We start from the raw sequence: 16,410 nt of genomic DNA, 5'->3' as shown, positions 1-16,410 counted from the left end.
GGTTAATCAATTATCTAGTTGCTTGACTATTGAAGAGTATTGCTTTAACTCCTTTCCAGTAGTTATTATCCAAATTCTATTGTGCACAGCTTCCAATAGCTACAACTTCAGCTTGGAATGTTGGATTATTTGGCTCTTGACCCGTATACATGTATCCCATTTTGGTGGAATCTGTTACAATGTTATGTTATGATATTTGATTAAATGAAATGTGTCCTATGCTCAATCTTTTTTGACTCAATATACTAACTAACTTCTTGCAGGGGAGTTTTTGCCACAAGGAATTTCTTAGTTATCGTCTTCAGAGACACAACGTAAACTAAAACCTATTAACTCGACTCAACTATTCTATACTAAATTCCCTCACCAATAAACTTCCTCTTGTACTGATTCTTCCAGTAGAATAACCTCACCAAAGGAAAATTTCAATCCTTCCCTAACTAACAAACTATAGAGTTCGCTATAAGCAATAGCCCTTTGTCCAAATTGCAAATATCTGTCTTTGTCTGTCCCACTTAAATTTTTTCCCAATCATTACAGCTTATTTTCTTAAATACCTTTCTTTTCCGAATCTGGTATTTTATCTTGAGGATTAAATAACGATTGTTTTAATGTAAGGCAGGATTTATAAACCAATAATGAATCCATTCCTTCCAATCCTTATATATTAACTGATTTCAAAAGTACCAGAGCAAATTTTCCTCGTTTAGAATAGTTCAAAAATGGGCAAAGGTCCTATTCCTCTATAGTTTAGTAGTCAAGGAAAGAATATGAAATTTCTGTTGAAGAGGTTTTCCCACTGGAATTATTTTTGGAGTGTATTCAGGTTGTTGCTCATTAGCAGTAGCTAACTCATATTTTGATTCGTCATTATTTTGAGTTGATCATAGTTGAACATACTTAGTCTTACCACATTAGGGGGAAAAGTAGGTTCCTAACAATTTTTTTACTCATAGACGTGGTATTTAGTCCTTTGCTCACCAGTGTACAATTTTATAACTGTTTAAATAATTCAATTATTTATAATAATTCAGAGACATTTTTTATAGAAAAAATATTCATATTTGTATTTGGCAAGTGAAAAAACACAAAAAAACTTAAATTTAATTATCCCGCGAAGTTGAGTAAGCTTTATTGTCTTGTTTCTCTAACTAGACGACTCGAAAAACACACTGCAAATTGCACGAAACTTGAAAAATTGACATGTTTTTACTGTACGAGGATAAATTGAGAAATTCTTAGCCTACTATAGAACCCAAATAAAATTTATTACAGCGAACCTGTTCTTCTTCTTGCTCTGCAAACCATATACCGCCACAGCTTTTATCACCTCCTCGTTGGAAGAAAATTACGACCTTTCAAACTTTTTTTCACTCGAGGAAAGAGATGATAGTCGGACGGAGTCAAATCTGGTGAATAAGGGGGGTGTTCTAATAATTCAAACCCTAAATCACTAATTTTTTGTACGATAACATGAGATTTGTGTGCAGGGGCGTTGTTCTGCAAAAACAAAACACATTTGGATAGCTTTCCGCGTCTTTTCTCTTCAATTTTTTCCCGTAGAGTAGTCAGTAATGTCGAATAGTAATCTCCAGTTATCCTTATCCAAAAAATCAAACATGATTACTACATGGCAATCCCAAGAAACTGAAGCAATGTTTCTCATGTAAAATTGACGTGAACTATATGACGAACGCGTTCATATGAAATATGTAGTACTTCAGATATCTTTTTTAGCTCAATTCGACGTTTTGATAAAATCATGTCATAAACTGCATCATCGGTGGACATCTTTCCTCTTTAAATTTATTGCGTAACTCTGGTTCACTTTTTTGGACGTCAAACTTTACACTGACACTTCTAATAAGTTATTGTTCGTTGCTATGGTAACGCAATATTTTGTTTATGCATGTTTATGTTTCTGTAGACGTATTACTTCGTTATTGTACTATATTCTCACATACGGGTACATCTTGTGGTGGCTCTGTACGAAGAAAGCGAAGACAAGAGTGCGACTGAACAGTTTCCAGTGCCTCGCGTGTCTCACTATCACAGGTTTCATGCATACGGCCCCAGCTAGGGCCCTTGAAGTCCTACTGGGCCTCTCACCCTTGGGAACGATACAATTGTGGCCTTCTATCTAGAATCTAGACGTAAGACAAAAGTGAATGCCCAATCATTTCGATGGGCAGCGACCAAATAATGCCTGCGATCATTAATATTAAGGGTTTAGAGGCGCATCAATAATCGGGAGCAGTGGGATGGTGACTCCAGTCCTGGTATACTGAATAATGTAGTCACCTGCTACACAGACGGCTCCAGGAGAAATGTACATAGTAATCTCAATCTGTTCAGGCAGTAGAGCTGCCTTAACGGCTGAAAAGATGCGTTCTAGGCAAACGCTAGAGTGCACGAGAGTCTTACATAATCTGGTGAGTGATAGCTGCAAGATCCGTCTCGTTTTGATGCCGGGTCACTCCTGGGTCACACCTGGCATGAGGCAAGCGAAAACCAACTAAACAGGTGTAAAATCCGACTAGTGATCAGGACACTGCCATCTAAGACGCCATCTTCACACCTTCACAGCTTGGGTTCAAGCCAAAGCGCCTGAGCGGCTTCTCAAAGGACATCGATCTTTGATATCATCAAGTAGGGCACGACGGGCGTATCTGAATGTCTATGTGCTCAACGTCCCCTTGGCAGCCAACAATGTAACTATGAACTTTGAAGTATTATACTGTATTCATTGAATGAATTTTAGTTCATCATTCAGAGACTAAGCTAATCGTAAATGCTCATATTTTTCATCTTTATTCGTCTTTTTCAGAATATTTGAATTTATTCCAGAAGTTTACGGATACATATGGATCTACGTTTTTAGCATTCGACGGTCCTTTAAATTGTCTGCTCGTGACCTCCGATGCGAAGTTATTCGAGTTTATACTTGGTTCCACGAAAGTAGTGGATAAGATTTATATTTATGATAACCTATTAAATTGGTTAGGGACAGGTCTCCTAACCAGTGGAGGTGAGTTAATTCATCTTAACTGAAAATATTTATATACGTATATGTAAAATTAAGATGAGTCTTTTCTATAACAAAATTTTCTAAGCCTACCCTTTTCCGAGATATCACCCTTAGAAGATGAAGGACCAAAATTGAGTTTTTATTTTCAACAAACAACTTTCCACTCTATTCAGATGTTATGTCTCATATTTCAATTTAAGCATTGAATTTCCATTATATAAATCCAATAAACATTCCGTGAAATGATAAAATAGAAGTTATCTACCGGTTGTCCCAAATAATTCAATAAAAATTATAAATATAACGTCTTGTAAAGTACAAATTACTTTTAAAAAATAAGAACTTAATCAACATCAAAATTTATATGAAAAATTATGCGTGAAAATTTTTGTTCTTTAATAAAACTTCTTCGAATTTGGGATAACAGGAATATATTCTTTTTGACGTTCTCACATTACTGTTGAAATATCAACTATCAACAATGCAGTATGGTCAACTGAAATCGATAGTTTCCAAACTAATCGTATTTTATGAATCATATTACGTTACAAAAGTGATAGACCAGCTGTCTCTAAGAAAAGTTTAATAAAAATGTAGATTAAAAATTTAACGTGTTGTGAAGTACTTTATCTTTGAAAAAAAAGAACTTTAAAAATATTTTTTATTCTTAAATTTCTCTACAAAACCAATAGCTGCAGAGAAACAAAATAAACATCATAATTTATAACCTCAAATCTTTGAACATGTCGTGCAATCCATGACACTTAGGTTACGTTCATGTATTTTGGATAGAGATAATTATTTCGAAAATTTATCATGAGTCATATTACATTTCACAATTTTCACTATTTCCAATAAATTTATCAAAAAAAATATAAAATATGGTGTTAAATTTTTTCTCTGTAGCTATTGCTGTTGGGAAAAAATTTCAAAATAAAAAATATTTTCAAATAAAACAAAGACTTTAAGTAATAATTTTATTCCAAAAAACTTGAAAAAAACTTTTGATATGAAATTAAGTATGGGCTGCTAATTTCACCCCCGTATAATGTAACAGGAATATTGAACAACTACCCTTAGTCCTTTGCGATTGGACGCAAATTACAGATTACATGGTTTTAGTTCTATTGAAACCGATTCTATGTCCAATATGAACGCGATATTGGGCAAAGGTATTAAAGAAAATTACGGAATTTGTAACAGATAACGGTATAACGGGAATATGTCGATTTGTTTGGCATATATATGGACCAGGGTAATCTCAGCAAGGGGTTTCATAAACTCTATGTGTTTATTGAGAATTTCTTCTTTGACAAATCTAATTATGTGAGAGAGTTTCTGTTGGGATTATAGAAATACCGCGAGGTTCGTCATACCTTCAATATAAAAAAGAAGCTTGATGACGTCAAGAAATGGTAGAAATGAGCCTTCCCCTTCCCCCACTTCCATCGTGAACCGTATAGAGGAATGTCCGCAATTCAGAAGGAGTAGAAAAAATCGAGGGGCCAGATAACGAAAGTGTAATCAACATATAATAGTAAAATATGGTATGAATATAGTAACCACTCGAAACAAATAGCAGAAATAGCACTTATTGTCTTCAGTTCGGATTAGAAAATGAAAGAGTGTTTAACCACTCTGATGCAATGCAACAACATAGAAACTTGCCAATAAGTTACGCGTCTCTCCTCGCAATTACGCAACATTAGGAATGCCAATATTAATCGCGGCATTATCAAGGAAATTAGTTGTTCTCTCCTTCGGTGAACGGTGGAATATGTTTTCGAATTATAGTATATTCTAGGAAATTTCAGTCGATCTATCCGTCTGGTAGAGGATTTGGTCATTTTATCATTACAAACAGATGATAAGTGTGAATATTTGAGAAGAATTCTGGAAATTCATCTTATAGTATACCCATTCTTTTGTTTTAAGTATTGAAATTAGACTCAAAATTGTATGTGCCTATTTTAGAGTACATATATCCGCACAGTACACCAATCTCATTTTATAATTTAAGTCCAAAAAAGTAAATTTTATTTTCGTATATAATTTGTAACTTAGGATCAAAGTGGAGAAGCAGAAGGCGTATGTTAACTCCAGCTTTCCATTTCTCTATTCTCGATGATTTCGTTAACGTTTTTGAAATTGTTGGTGATAATTTTATTAAAAAACTTGAGGAGCATATAGGAGAAGAGACATTTGATATATACCCATTAACTTCTTTGTACACATTGGATATCATTTGTGGTAAGTAACAAGCTTTTATAAATTGACCATTAATTAAAACTTGAACGATAACATTATAAAAATATATATGACAACGACAAGTAACAGAAATTGTTCAGTAAATTTTGGCCAAAACATTTCAAACTATGTTTTACGTCAGCTAACAAATCGTGAAGCACCATAAGAAGTCTGATAGCTTGAGTTTATTTGAAAATACATGTTGGCGCAACTTTTATGAAAAAATGTCCATATACATTTTTTAAGCAGTAAAAAGTGAAAGTTTGAACTAGATTTCAATATGTCTACTTCACAAAATAAGAATACAGTGATACAACGCATCCTAAAATGTAACTGCGTGAATTTAACCAATAGCTTTAAGTTTTAGTGAAGGGAAACATGAAATTAGTTTAGAATAAAATGGTGAATTAGGTTAGGAAATTTCCCAAACTTTGATGAATATAAACCCAAACACATTTATGTAGAATGTAGAGAGCTCTAGCTCTTTCCATTTATCGCTAGGTTAACTTGGATGGAACTTGACATTGCCCAAAACTTACTGAATTGATGGGTAAGTGATCTATGGTTTGACTGAAATATTAACCAGAACTATCAGCAGTCATTCATTCTTGATGATTTTCCGCAGAATTTGATCGCAATCGAGTATAATAATTATAGTACGATAAATTCTAATTTACAATTTCAATTTCCTTTTTGTATCGATCGTAGCTGTGACTGTTTTACGTTATATGTTAATTTTACTCTCATCGTAAATTTATCATTAAGTTCAAGTGCTATAATTATCTATTAATAACTGGAAAGTCAGTTTTCACTCTCATGTAAATAAAAACGTTCTATAAGCCCCCGCTAACAATGGCCATTATCGAACCTGTATATATTGTACTTAACATTTTTTAAAAATAGTTTTAATCCAAAACAGAAACGTGTATGTGCTTAATAAATATACGTGTTCAATTATTGTGGAAGAGTCAAATAATAAACAAATGAGTACAATATTAAGTCACTGTTTTTTACAAGTAAGTATTTTAAATGGATTTATTTATGTTACATATACAGTCAGCAATGCCAGTAAGACCTGAAGGGATCAATTTCGAGTGTCGAATAATCAAATCTAGAGTCATGCAAGAAGATCAGTCGTACAAAACAATGCAGATGTGCGTGTGAGCTCGGTGCAGTTATGTCAATCACAGATGGCAGTACACCCTATCAGTCATGACATTACTTTTGTTCCAGAGCTAACTTTTCTACTAGAATGCATAAAATATTCATTATACATGTTTTATAAGACACTATTTTGTCTATGTTCCATTTTAAATTAAAAGGTTGCTTGAAAATCAAACTAGGAAAATTGTTGTAACTATAATTGGATATCACTGATAAACAAACTATATGAAGAATTGGAAATGTCAAATTCCTATTTGCTGACACGTCAAATATAAAATAATCCAAAATTTTCTTTGAAAATACTTTCATTGCACACCTGAAGTACCAGACGAGGCCTACATAATTCCAAAAAATCAGAAATTTGGATTATGTCAACAACAATGAAGACACAATCACCGAAAATATTATGCTTGTATATTTTGAAGTTCTGAGTAAAGATAAATAATTATCCATCTTGTGGTCAACATATTCGAAGTTGAAGGCCTGCTTGCGTGTATATGAAATTTATGAATTTAAGTTTTTCTTGATAAATAATCTTGACTTTAAGTCTCTTTTGACAGAGATTATTTTGGTCTTTATCGAAATAATTCGATAAAGACCGAAATAGGTTTTTATTTTAAATCAAAAGAAACATAGAATAAAAAAACATAAAAAGGTCTAAGAAAGAAAAAAAATTGAAATATTTGATAGTAAATTTATTTGTAAGTAACCTACATATCAATCAATAAAAATATTTCAGAGGCTACAATGGGTATTAAGGTTAACGCACTGATGGATGGCGATTCGGAATATGTCAAAAATGTTAAAAAAATATGCAAGTTGATTACAGCAAAGAATTTCTCAGGCCTACCCAAAATTTTACATATTTTTACACTTACCCATTACAAGGAAATGATTACCTTGAAAAAATTACATTCTCACACTGATGCAGTGATAACGAACCGTAGAATTCAATTGAATGAAGCTGAAAATAGACTAGAAGATTCGGCTGTGAAGAGAAAATACGCATTTTTAGATCTGTTAATAAACAGTACAATTGACGGTCAACCACTCAGTGATCAAGATATTAGAGAGGAAGTTGATACATTTATGTTCGAGGTATGTAATTCATATGACAATAGTGATGGTATTGATTTATCAAGGCTTTCATGCTGTAAAAACAAACATGTTAAGTAGACAATATACACCGGGGCAGTAGATAATTTCACTCTATTCTTAAACGATAATATTATTTTACAAGTTTCCTCACACGTTCAACGTTTTTGTAAATTTTTGGAGTAATCCTGAGCTAGTTCGATTTTTTCTTCCAAAATTGATTCGTGCCAGCGGAAAGCTTTGCTGTTTATAATCAATCCTCCCCATTGACCTATTTCAATTTCCCAAATTTCACATTCACGAATTCGTAGAGTATTTTTATAAGCAAGAACAAAAATACAATTGATTGATTGATTGTTATGACTTCTTATTGCATCTCCAATAATATTTACTTATATTTCTCATAGAAGCTCCTTTTCTTTTTTCAGCTCAATAAATGTATTATTCTCAACCCAATAGCTCAGGTTCTATTTTAATGGACTTTTAGAGACAGTTTCAAGTTTTTTCATATTATTATAATTTTTATATACAGAAGATGTAGCTCTATCGTATAAAGTATATAGGGATGGAAGGAAACGATATTCACTAAATATATGGATCAGGTTCCCTTTCGCACTGACAAAGGTACACGCAATAACAAAATGATTTCAAAAAGACTAAAAAAGTAGGTCTGATCTTTCGAGACTATATAGTTAGAAAATCAACCACTGGTCGCGAGATGGAAGATTCATCCGTAAAATATAAATATATTTAGAAACTTCTGATTTTTTTTAAATTGCAGGGTCATGACACAACTTCTGCTGCGATTTCCTTTGCATTGTATTGTTTGGCGAATAATCCCATTGCTCAGGTGAGCACTTTAATATATGTAGTTCGTTTCATAATATTGCGAAGTTTTAAGATATAAAAAGTATCGCAATTGAGAGTTTCATATTTTCGATTTTAGATGCAAGCATTTTCGACTTTGTAATGAAAATTAATTCGTAGGAGTTATTCTATATTAACAGCGATTTTAAAATCGAATTGTATTAATGATTTTATATTTATAATACCTTAACAAGTAATAGCAAATAGTAAAATAATGGTAGTAAAACTTCGCAGAACACATGGACTGACAATGATCAAATTAAATCACCTTCTTCTTCTTTTGCAAGCGTTTCAACGTGATTCGATACTTTAGAATTTCAGTAAAATATAAAACTAATTCTTTTACAAACTTCTACTGTATAACAAGACAAGAACAAAATCTTCATATTTTAGGTAAAAGCTATCGAAGAACAACGACAGATATTTGGTGATTTCAAAAATGTTGAAGTCACTATGAAACATCTTCAGAATATGAAGTATTTGGAACTGGTGATAAAGGAAACGTTGAGATTGTATCCGTCTGTACCACTGCTTGGTCGAATGGCACCAGAAGATATTAAATGGGGTAAGATTTATATTGTAAAGAAAATGAATTTGAGAAAACTGATTAATAAGAGCATATCTTTTTTTTTATTTAGAGAAGTATTGGTTTGCTGTGAGTGGCAAAACTTCTTTAGGAATAACGTCACTGTGGATTTACGGTTTACTATAGAACAACAAACTATATTTTTCTAAAATTGCTTTCAATTAAAGAATTCCTATTCTTTTTGCTATAACTATGAAAATATATTAGAAATATCACGTCTGAGAATTGATAATCGAAACCATGACTGCTTTGGAAACAATTTGATTGGAGCCATTAGAAGCAGCCAAGAGAGTATAATGCATAGTCGTAGAAGAAACGAGTAACCTGCGCATTTACAAAACTATAGCTTCAATTATATTAAAATAGGATCGGTTCCACCGTTTATATCAGTGGGAAAGCTAATAACAGTCTTGATAATGCACCTGCACACGTAGTTAGGATGATACAAATTTAGTAGTAGAAGTTGTTATCTATACTCTGGATTGGTCGACATCGGCAGTATCCACCTAGAAGTCGAGCTGTGGAATATGGAATGAAATGGATAGAGTTACAAATTGGAATGAATATATTTCATGGAATTTTTGCTTTCTTTTTCGTCTATCTAGTATTTTCATCTCTGTGGTTTATTTAATGCTATACAAAAGCCTTATTTCAGTTCATTTCTCGTGTAGATTTCAACATTTTCTAAAATCTGTATGAATGTCTACGATTTTAACGTGACACGTACTTTTCATCCTTGAAGCGCTTTGTTGTTAACCATTTCTTCATGTTCAGAAATAATGGAAATAACTACGTAACCAATGAATTTGTCGAGTGAAGTTGGGCATTGTGAAAAGGGAATGAAATTATTATTAGCACTTGTTTTTAACTACTCTCCTAAAATTGTCTGACACTATCGCTCAGGGATTATTGTAACACCAAGTACGAGACAATTAATCAGAATTTCCAAAAGTTCACAAACATGTTTATTTGAGAAACTTGATCGCCCTCTGGTTTATGAATAATTTTAGCTCCGCTACTATCAAACTGTGAATTATAGAATGTTTTTATCAGCTTGAATAAACATTCAGTCACACTGTTCTTTTCTTGAACATCATTGCTGATAAAAACTATATGACAAATCATATCACATATATGGTGAGATCTCAAATTACTGTTTATATATTTTGAATAAAAATTTCAAGAAAATAAGTAGCCAATCAAACACTTCGCGATACGAGACTAAAAAGAAACTTTCAAAATAATTTTTATGTTTAAATCCAAAATTACAGAATTACAAATATAAATATCCGGAGAAATACGAACAAAAAATTTGCGTACAGATATAAAATAACAATATATTGTGGTAATGTTTCAGATAACATAATCATTCCCAAAGGATATCCAATATTATTGATTCCATTTATAACTCACAGAGATCCTAAATGGTTTCGTAATCCTCTAGAATTCATTCCCGAACGATTTTCTAAAGATGATTGTACAAATCCTTACAAATATATTCCATTCAGTGCTGGATCCAGAAATTGCATAGGTGAGTTAGATAGTATATATTAATTAGACATCACCTTGTAGAATGTATCTTAATTATTTTTATTTTTGTCCGATTTCAAACTTATGTATACGGGGTGTGGCTATTAGGTAACGAGATTAACGCTGCTACAGAAAAAATACGCATGCGCCAAAGGTTGACGACTGTTAGCTGTTTAGCCTGAAGCCTACTCTTTAGAATGCGGTATCCACCGTGTCTATAGACAAACCAGTTTAGCCGTAGCATTTGTTTGTGTAAGGGCTATTTTTCACACGAATCTTGGAATAACTGACAATTCATTAAAACAAGTTATGTCAATGCACGTTTGTCAAGTCAACGTGTGTTTGAGTAGTTCATGTGATTTCAAGATAGTCGAGAAGAAGTTCGGACCGTCCTTCAACGTCAAAAACGGATGAACATATCGAAAAAGTCAGTAATCCTGTCCGATCTTACCGTTAGCTAAGTATTTGTGCGATTGGCTGGATCTATGGGAATTGATATCGAATAGTGCAGCAAATTCTTACATGCAAAGTGTGTGCAGCACTAGTGCCTAAAATCCTTACATTTGAGCAACAAGAAGCTTGTAAAAATATTTGTATTGACACTATTGTGATTGAAAATAACTCAAACTTATTAGAAAAAGTAACTAATCTTGTTTTTTCACCTATGATCCTGAAATAAAGCGCCAATCTATGCACTGGAAGAGTCCAAACTTCCTCAAAGTGAAACTATTGACCAATATCATTATCTTCCCGTTCCTACCGAACTGAGTTAAAGAATAAAAAAACGACCCAAATCGTGGAAGGAAAAGTTATGGCTTTATCTAGACAATGCGCCAGCTCAGACCGCAATGTCCCAAAGTAATATATCCCAGTGTTAGACCATCCACCTTAATAACCGGATCTTGTAGCGTGCGAATTTCATCTCTTTCCTAATGTCAAATCTACATCGAGTCTGTTAAATCTGCGGAAGAAAAAGCTGAAGGAGTTGACAGAAAAAGACTTGCAGTGTTTCGAACAATGGAAGCTTCTGATGGAGGGATGTAGATTAAAAAAGGGGTGTATATTGAAAACGATGATAAATAAATATACATTATATCGAAATAAATTGTTTAATATCACTAGCTTCGTTATTTAATAGCCATATTGAGACGACAAAATTCACATGTCTTGAAAATAGTATAGCTCTATGGAATTTGAGGGACAGTTTCCTTCTTTCTCACATTTGCAGAATTAAAAGTGATTCCACTTAATTGAATTCTTTGATCTTCAAGGAGATCAAATTTCTACGAAATTTCCATTGAGATTGAATCAAGGATTTAATTTTGATGGAATGTAAGAAAACCATTATTCTTCGTTATTTAATATTTTTCAGAAATGTTTTATAAATTCCGTGCTCCGTTCATACATTGAAAAATGTATCAATTTATGACCGTCTTTTTTCTACCGTTTAGGTCAGAAGTTTGCAATGTTGGAATTGAAGAGTACAATTTCTAAAGTTCTTCGGAACTTTGAGTTGCTGCCAGCTAAAGATAATACACCACTATTGCTAAGTCCAGAACTAACATTGGTTCCATCGAATGGAGTACGTTTGTCGTTAAAAAAAAGATCTTGAGAAATATATTTTTGTTTTCTTTTCCTTCCATTAGTCATCACTGTTGCTGACCATGTGTGTGGATAAAAACAGAAAAAGGAATCCCTTTGTGTGCAACAGAAATTTTTAAGAATTTGTTACAAATTATTCATTGGAAAAAGTTGCTACACTAAATTCCGCCGTTACCTCTAGTATAAGGAGGAACTTAGATTTTACGTCACTGCAACCTAAGTCGTAATAATAAAATCCACGAAAAAACGAAAACTGATCAATACGATGCTGATTTTTTTGCGTTTAAATGCCGAACTCATGAAAAAAGTAAAGTATTTATCGAAAAAATTTGTCGAACATCGATATAATTTTTTGATTTATCCACCATATTCATTTGACTGTTTCCAATTAATTTCTGTTGCCAAAAATATCTAGATGGAGAGCGAAGGTTATGTCTCAAGTTCTAGAATAAAATTGGAAAATTTCACATGATTAAGTTATTGGTGAATATCAAAGTTGTTCAAATTTCATGAAGTATCCAAAGATTATAACTAATTTTCTTCGAAGACAATAACAGTAGAGAAGAAAAAACGTTAAGTAGTTCTTAGTGTCTCATAACCGTTACTCATACTAGACTAGTCTGAAACACATTGTGTTACTCTTTATTTTCCCTGTTAAAGCTAACTTTTAAGTAGTCCCGACCCATAATGAGGTTTTTTGCGTTTCCTATTTCTACTTGTGATATTTTGCATAATTAATTTAATTTTAGAGTCGTTTTTCCGGACACTAGCAGAACAGATGCTCAATCGTTTCTTCTTCTCTGTCACACCCTTCGCAATAGTTGTTTTGTGACAACAGTATGAGGGTATTCTAAATTGAATGTTTTTCCAATATTTTTTATTTCTTTCCCTCTAGATATCGTCACGAATCCAGGACAGCTTTGCGACAGTTTCTTGTCAATTTTCATGCTATTATTTCATAGGCTACTCACTATATGTATAGGCTTTCATGTTACTGTTTAATTTAACAATTTACTCAACTGTCTGGCAGTCTTCTCCGATACAATCTATAGAAATTCATTCATTTTCTCCAAACATCTAAAAGTTTTCACCACGAGCCAACACTGACAACAATGAAACTGAAATAATTGAGGTTAAATCGTTGATAAACATTATTCTGGTAAAATATTGAGACAATTTTTTATGTAATATATCCTATCTAAATTATTATTGATAACCCTTTGACCATTTATTTCCAGCTTCGAAAACCTTTATTTTTTTCTATCAAAAGTATTTGTTTTTTGTATAAAATTGAATGTTTGAGTTTATTACAAATTTGAATTGAAAAAACTAACCTCAGAAAATTTATGTTTAACACTACTTACTCGTAGTACGTAGTACGAACTGAACTTGAAAAATAGGTTTAATAGCATAATATTGGGAGATTGATGCCGGCTTTTGTATTGGCTTATAAAATAGAAGAATTTATCAAAAATTCATGATATAACCTTTCTAATAATAATTGATCTCCATGAACCATAAAAAAGCCATTAGGTTACATTTGATTGTTTGATCTACTAAACAAATTTTCATTTAAATTTTAGTTCATTCCACTGTGAGTGGATATCAAAAGAGCCAATCGAAACAGTGACTCTATCCAACTTTACTTTTTTAAAATGTTTAGTTACTCTCAGCACGATACCAATCAATACTCACAATTTTAATTTAGAAAACTTCCCAATCGAGATGATAAGAAGTATATTTTCTTGTCTTGAAGGTATTTATTCGAATACATGAATTATTCGTAATTATTATTGTGAAAACAGTCGTCATAAATTAAAAATGAAACACTTATAACGTAATAGTACAGCCATTTTAGGTTTTATCTGCAGAAAAATTCCTAGTGAGCTGATTTTTTATATATACCTCCATTACAATGTTGTAATGAAGATGTGAAAAATCGATATCGATATCGTAGCGGCCAAAAAAGTTATAAACGTCAAAAGGTCATGAAAATCAGTTTTTCGTAAATATCTCGCGATGTATTGCTCGGAGGTCAAAACTGGTTATCATAAAAATCATTACCAATAAAATTATCCACAAAACATGTCTGTTGTATTTATCGGTAGAATCAACTGTTTTTCGGAGTAGAGAGATGAGAACGACTATGTCATGACGATGCCCTCTTTTTCTCACTATAAGGTAGACTTTTTTACATGTTTTCACCGTAGGCATAATCCGTGATATTCAACAAAAGGTTTTCTTATTCAATAATAAATTATTTTCTCTTGGATTTAAGTAAAATACAGATAAATAAACTTTGGTAAATTATTTTTTTCATTGCAGATATCTTCAGTTTCTCTATCATTCTAGATTTACATCTACACCTTCATCAATTCCATCATTTATTGACCTTGCTTTTAAGAATGACGGCCCATGGCAATGCTTGTTAGTTTAGTAAAGTTACAGTATATGCACTTATGTATCGAATTTTGATTACCGTATTTTGCTAGTACAAAATGTATTACAGCATTGACAATGACTACCCGAGAGCAATTTTCTTGCTAGAATATTTCTACAAAATAGTTTAAATCGGGTCTTTTCTCAAACATCTGCATGACTTTCAATTTTCCTTTCCCAAAAAAATGCTGAAGCTGTATCACTTCCGGTCATAGCATGTAGAAATAGAAAATTTTTTTAGTATCAGTCGAGTGTATTTTTGTTTCAATTTCGTTTTTTCCTGAGTTTTTAAAAAAGTTGATGTAGGTTGATCAAGTATTTATGTGCATGTATCACTCACTATGAAATCCGTTTGAGGGCAGAAAACAACTAAAATAATGTGTTTAACACTCAAGAAATAATTTTCATCTGAACTAAACACAGTCCGACAAGCATAGCAGGTATAAAGGAACGGGTCTCGTAACAATTAAATACGGAGCATCTATCAGTGAAGGTCATTTGGATAAGTTCTAGTAGATTTTACGAGTTCCTAAATCTCTATAAGATAAATTAATTAAAATAAGCTTTTCACATTAAAATATTCAAGAAAATATATCAAAGAATATCCATTCCTATCGTTACGCTGGAATAATTTGTCTGCATGGACTGATGATTCATGTCCCAGCACTACTTCCGAACACCATCCTTCCCCGAATCAAAGAACTCCTTAAATATTGAACCCTATTATTCTGCTACTACTTATGTACCTAATTCAGGAGTTTCTTTATCAGAAACTAGCTAAAAACGTTTCCAATCAACGACACACTATTTTAATCTACCCCTTAGAATTTTTAACTTCAATTTATTGCTTCATATATGTCTATAAGAAAATACTCTCACTAGTGAATTAGAAATAAACTTTCCACAGTACTTGTTGAAGTCTGATATTCCCATATACTTTTAGCTTAAAGCTCTTTAATCTATTTTTTCCCTGATATAAAGCGTCAGTTTTTCACTCGTTAACTTCGTAGTTGCTTTTTTTTCGCTTGTATATGTTTTTATTTCTAGAATTCCTCTTTTCTATTTCAACCTCTTTACTATTTTTCTGTTGTGACTCTATAAGATACATACAATTTCTGATAAATTATTCAAATATTATAATTATTTAGAAACATTCATGACCTTCAGTTATTAATAGAAAAACTAGTTTATATATAATACAACGAAATATAAATTTCATTTCATTATAACCCAAATAACGAGACGAGAGATAGTTGTTCCTCATCATGTTGTTATTATTGATTGTGCTCGTGTTATCTTCAGCTCTCTTATTTTTGATAGTTTCGCATAAACAACTTGTGAAAGAAAAGAAGAAGAATCTGAAAAAATTTCTCGGACCACAACCTAATGCTATTTTTGGAAATATGTTGGATTTTGCAAGACCTTCGTACGGCAAGTATTTTTGTTAATTAGTATCAAAAAATGTATGAGATATTCTGCAAAGCTACCATAACTGGGTTAAACGGTAGGATAGTGCTAGAGTGTAAAAAATTCCTACAAGAACTAGTTTACCCAAGCAACAAGAGCAGCGACGTGTCTTACTCGCCAGATTGAGATTAGAATATCCACCAAGAACAAAGTGCCTAGAACAAAATTCCGGAGTAGTCGAAAGTATTGATAATATGTTTCCCAATAGGTTGTTCATAAAGCAAACTTGTAGTTGTAAGTGAGGTACTTTGGATCTGTGTGTGCAATGATCCTTTTCCGCTCTTAACATTAATACGAGATAAGACATATTCAGTATTTTAGAAATATCCACTGAGAAGATGACAGAAAATTAGGTCTACTAATCATTCTGATGTCTACAATAATC

At 32.3% G+C, this 16,410-nt stretch overlaps 2 protein-coding genes across 2 annotated transcripts in view; one reads left to right on the top strand and one right to left on the bottom strand.

Annotated features, from left to right (window-relative positions):
• The window catches only part of LOC130452456 (ly6/PLAUR domain-containing protein 6B-like), a 307,885-nt gene that overhangs the window by 269,413 nt on the left and 22,062 nt on the right, over positions 1-16,410 (bottom strand). The gene's annotated exons all lie outside the window — the stretch shown is intronic.
• The window catches only part of LOC130451347 (uncharacterized), a 36,021-nt gene that overhangs the window by 1,620 nt on the left and 17,991 nt on the right, over positions 1-16,410 (top strand). Inside the window, exons 2-9 of the mRNA XM_056790315.1 lie at positions 2,828-3,028; positions 5,093-5,278; positions 7,179-7,537; positions 8,316-8,384; positions 8,795-8,966; positions 10,345-10,518; positions 11,969-12,123; positions 15,812-15,989. Of these exons, the coding sequence (XP_056646293.1) occupies positions 2,828-3,028; positions 5,093-5,278; positions 7,179-7,537; positions 8,316-8,384; positions 8,795-8,966; positions 10,345-10,518; positions 11,969-12,123; positions 15,812-15,989 (1,494 nt within the window). The remainder of the gene's footprint in view (positions 1-2,827; positions 3,029-5,092; positions 5,279-7,178; positions 7,538-8,315; positions 8,385-8,794; positions 8,967-10,344; positions 10,519-11,968; positions 12,124-15,811; positions 15,990-16,410) is intronic.

This window comes from Diorhabda sublineata, chromosome 1, assembly GCF_026230105.1.
Source record: "Diorhabda sublineata isolate icDioSubl1.1 chromosome 1, icDioSubl1.1, whole genome shotgun sequence".
NCBI classification, from domain to species: Eukaryota; Metazoa; Arthropoda; class Insecta; order Coleoptera; family Chrysomelidae; genus Diorhabda; species Diorhabda sublineata.
Note: the sequence above shows the minus strand (reverse complement) of the source record. Positions and strands in the feature narration are given on the sequence as shown.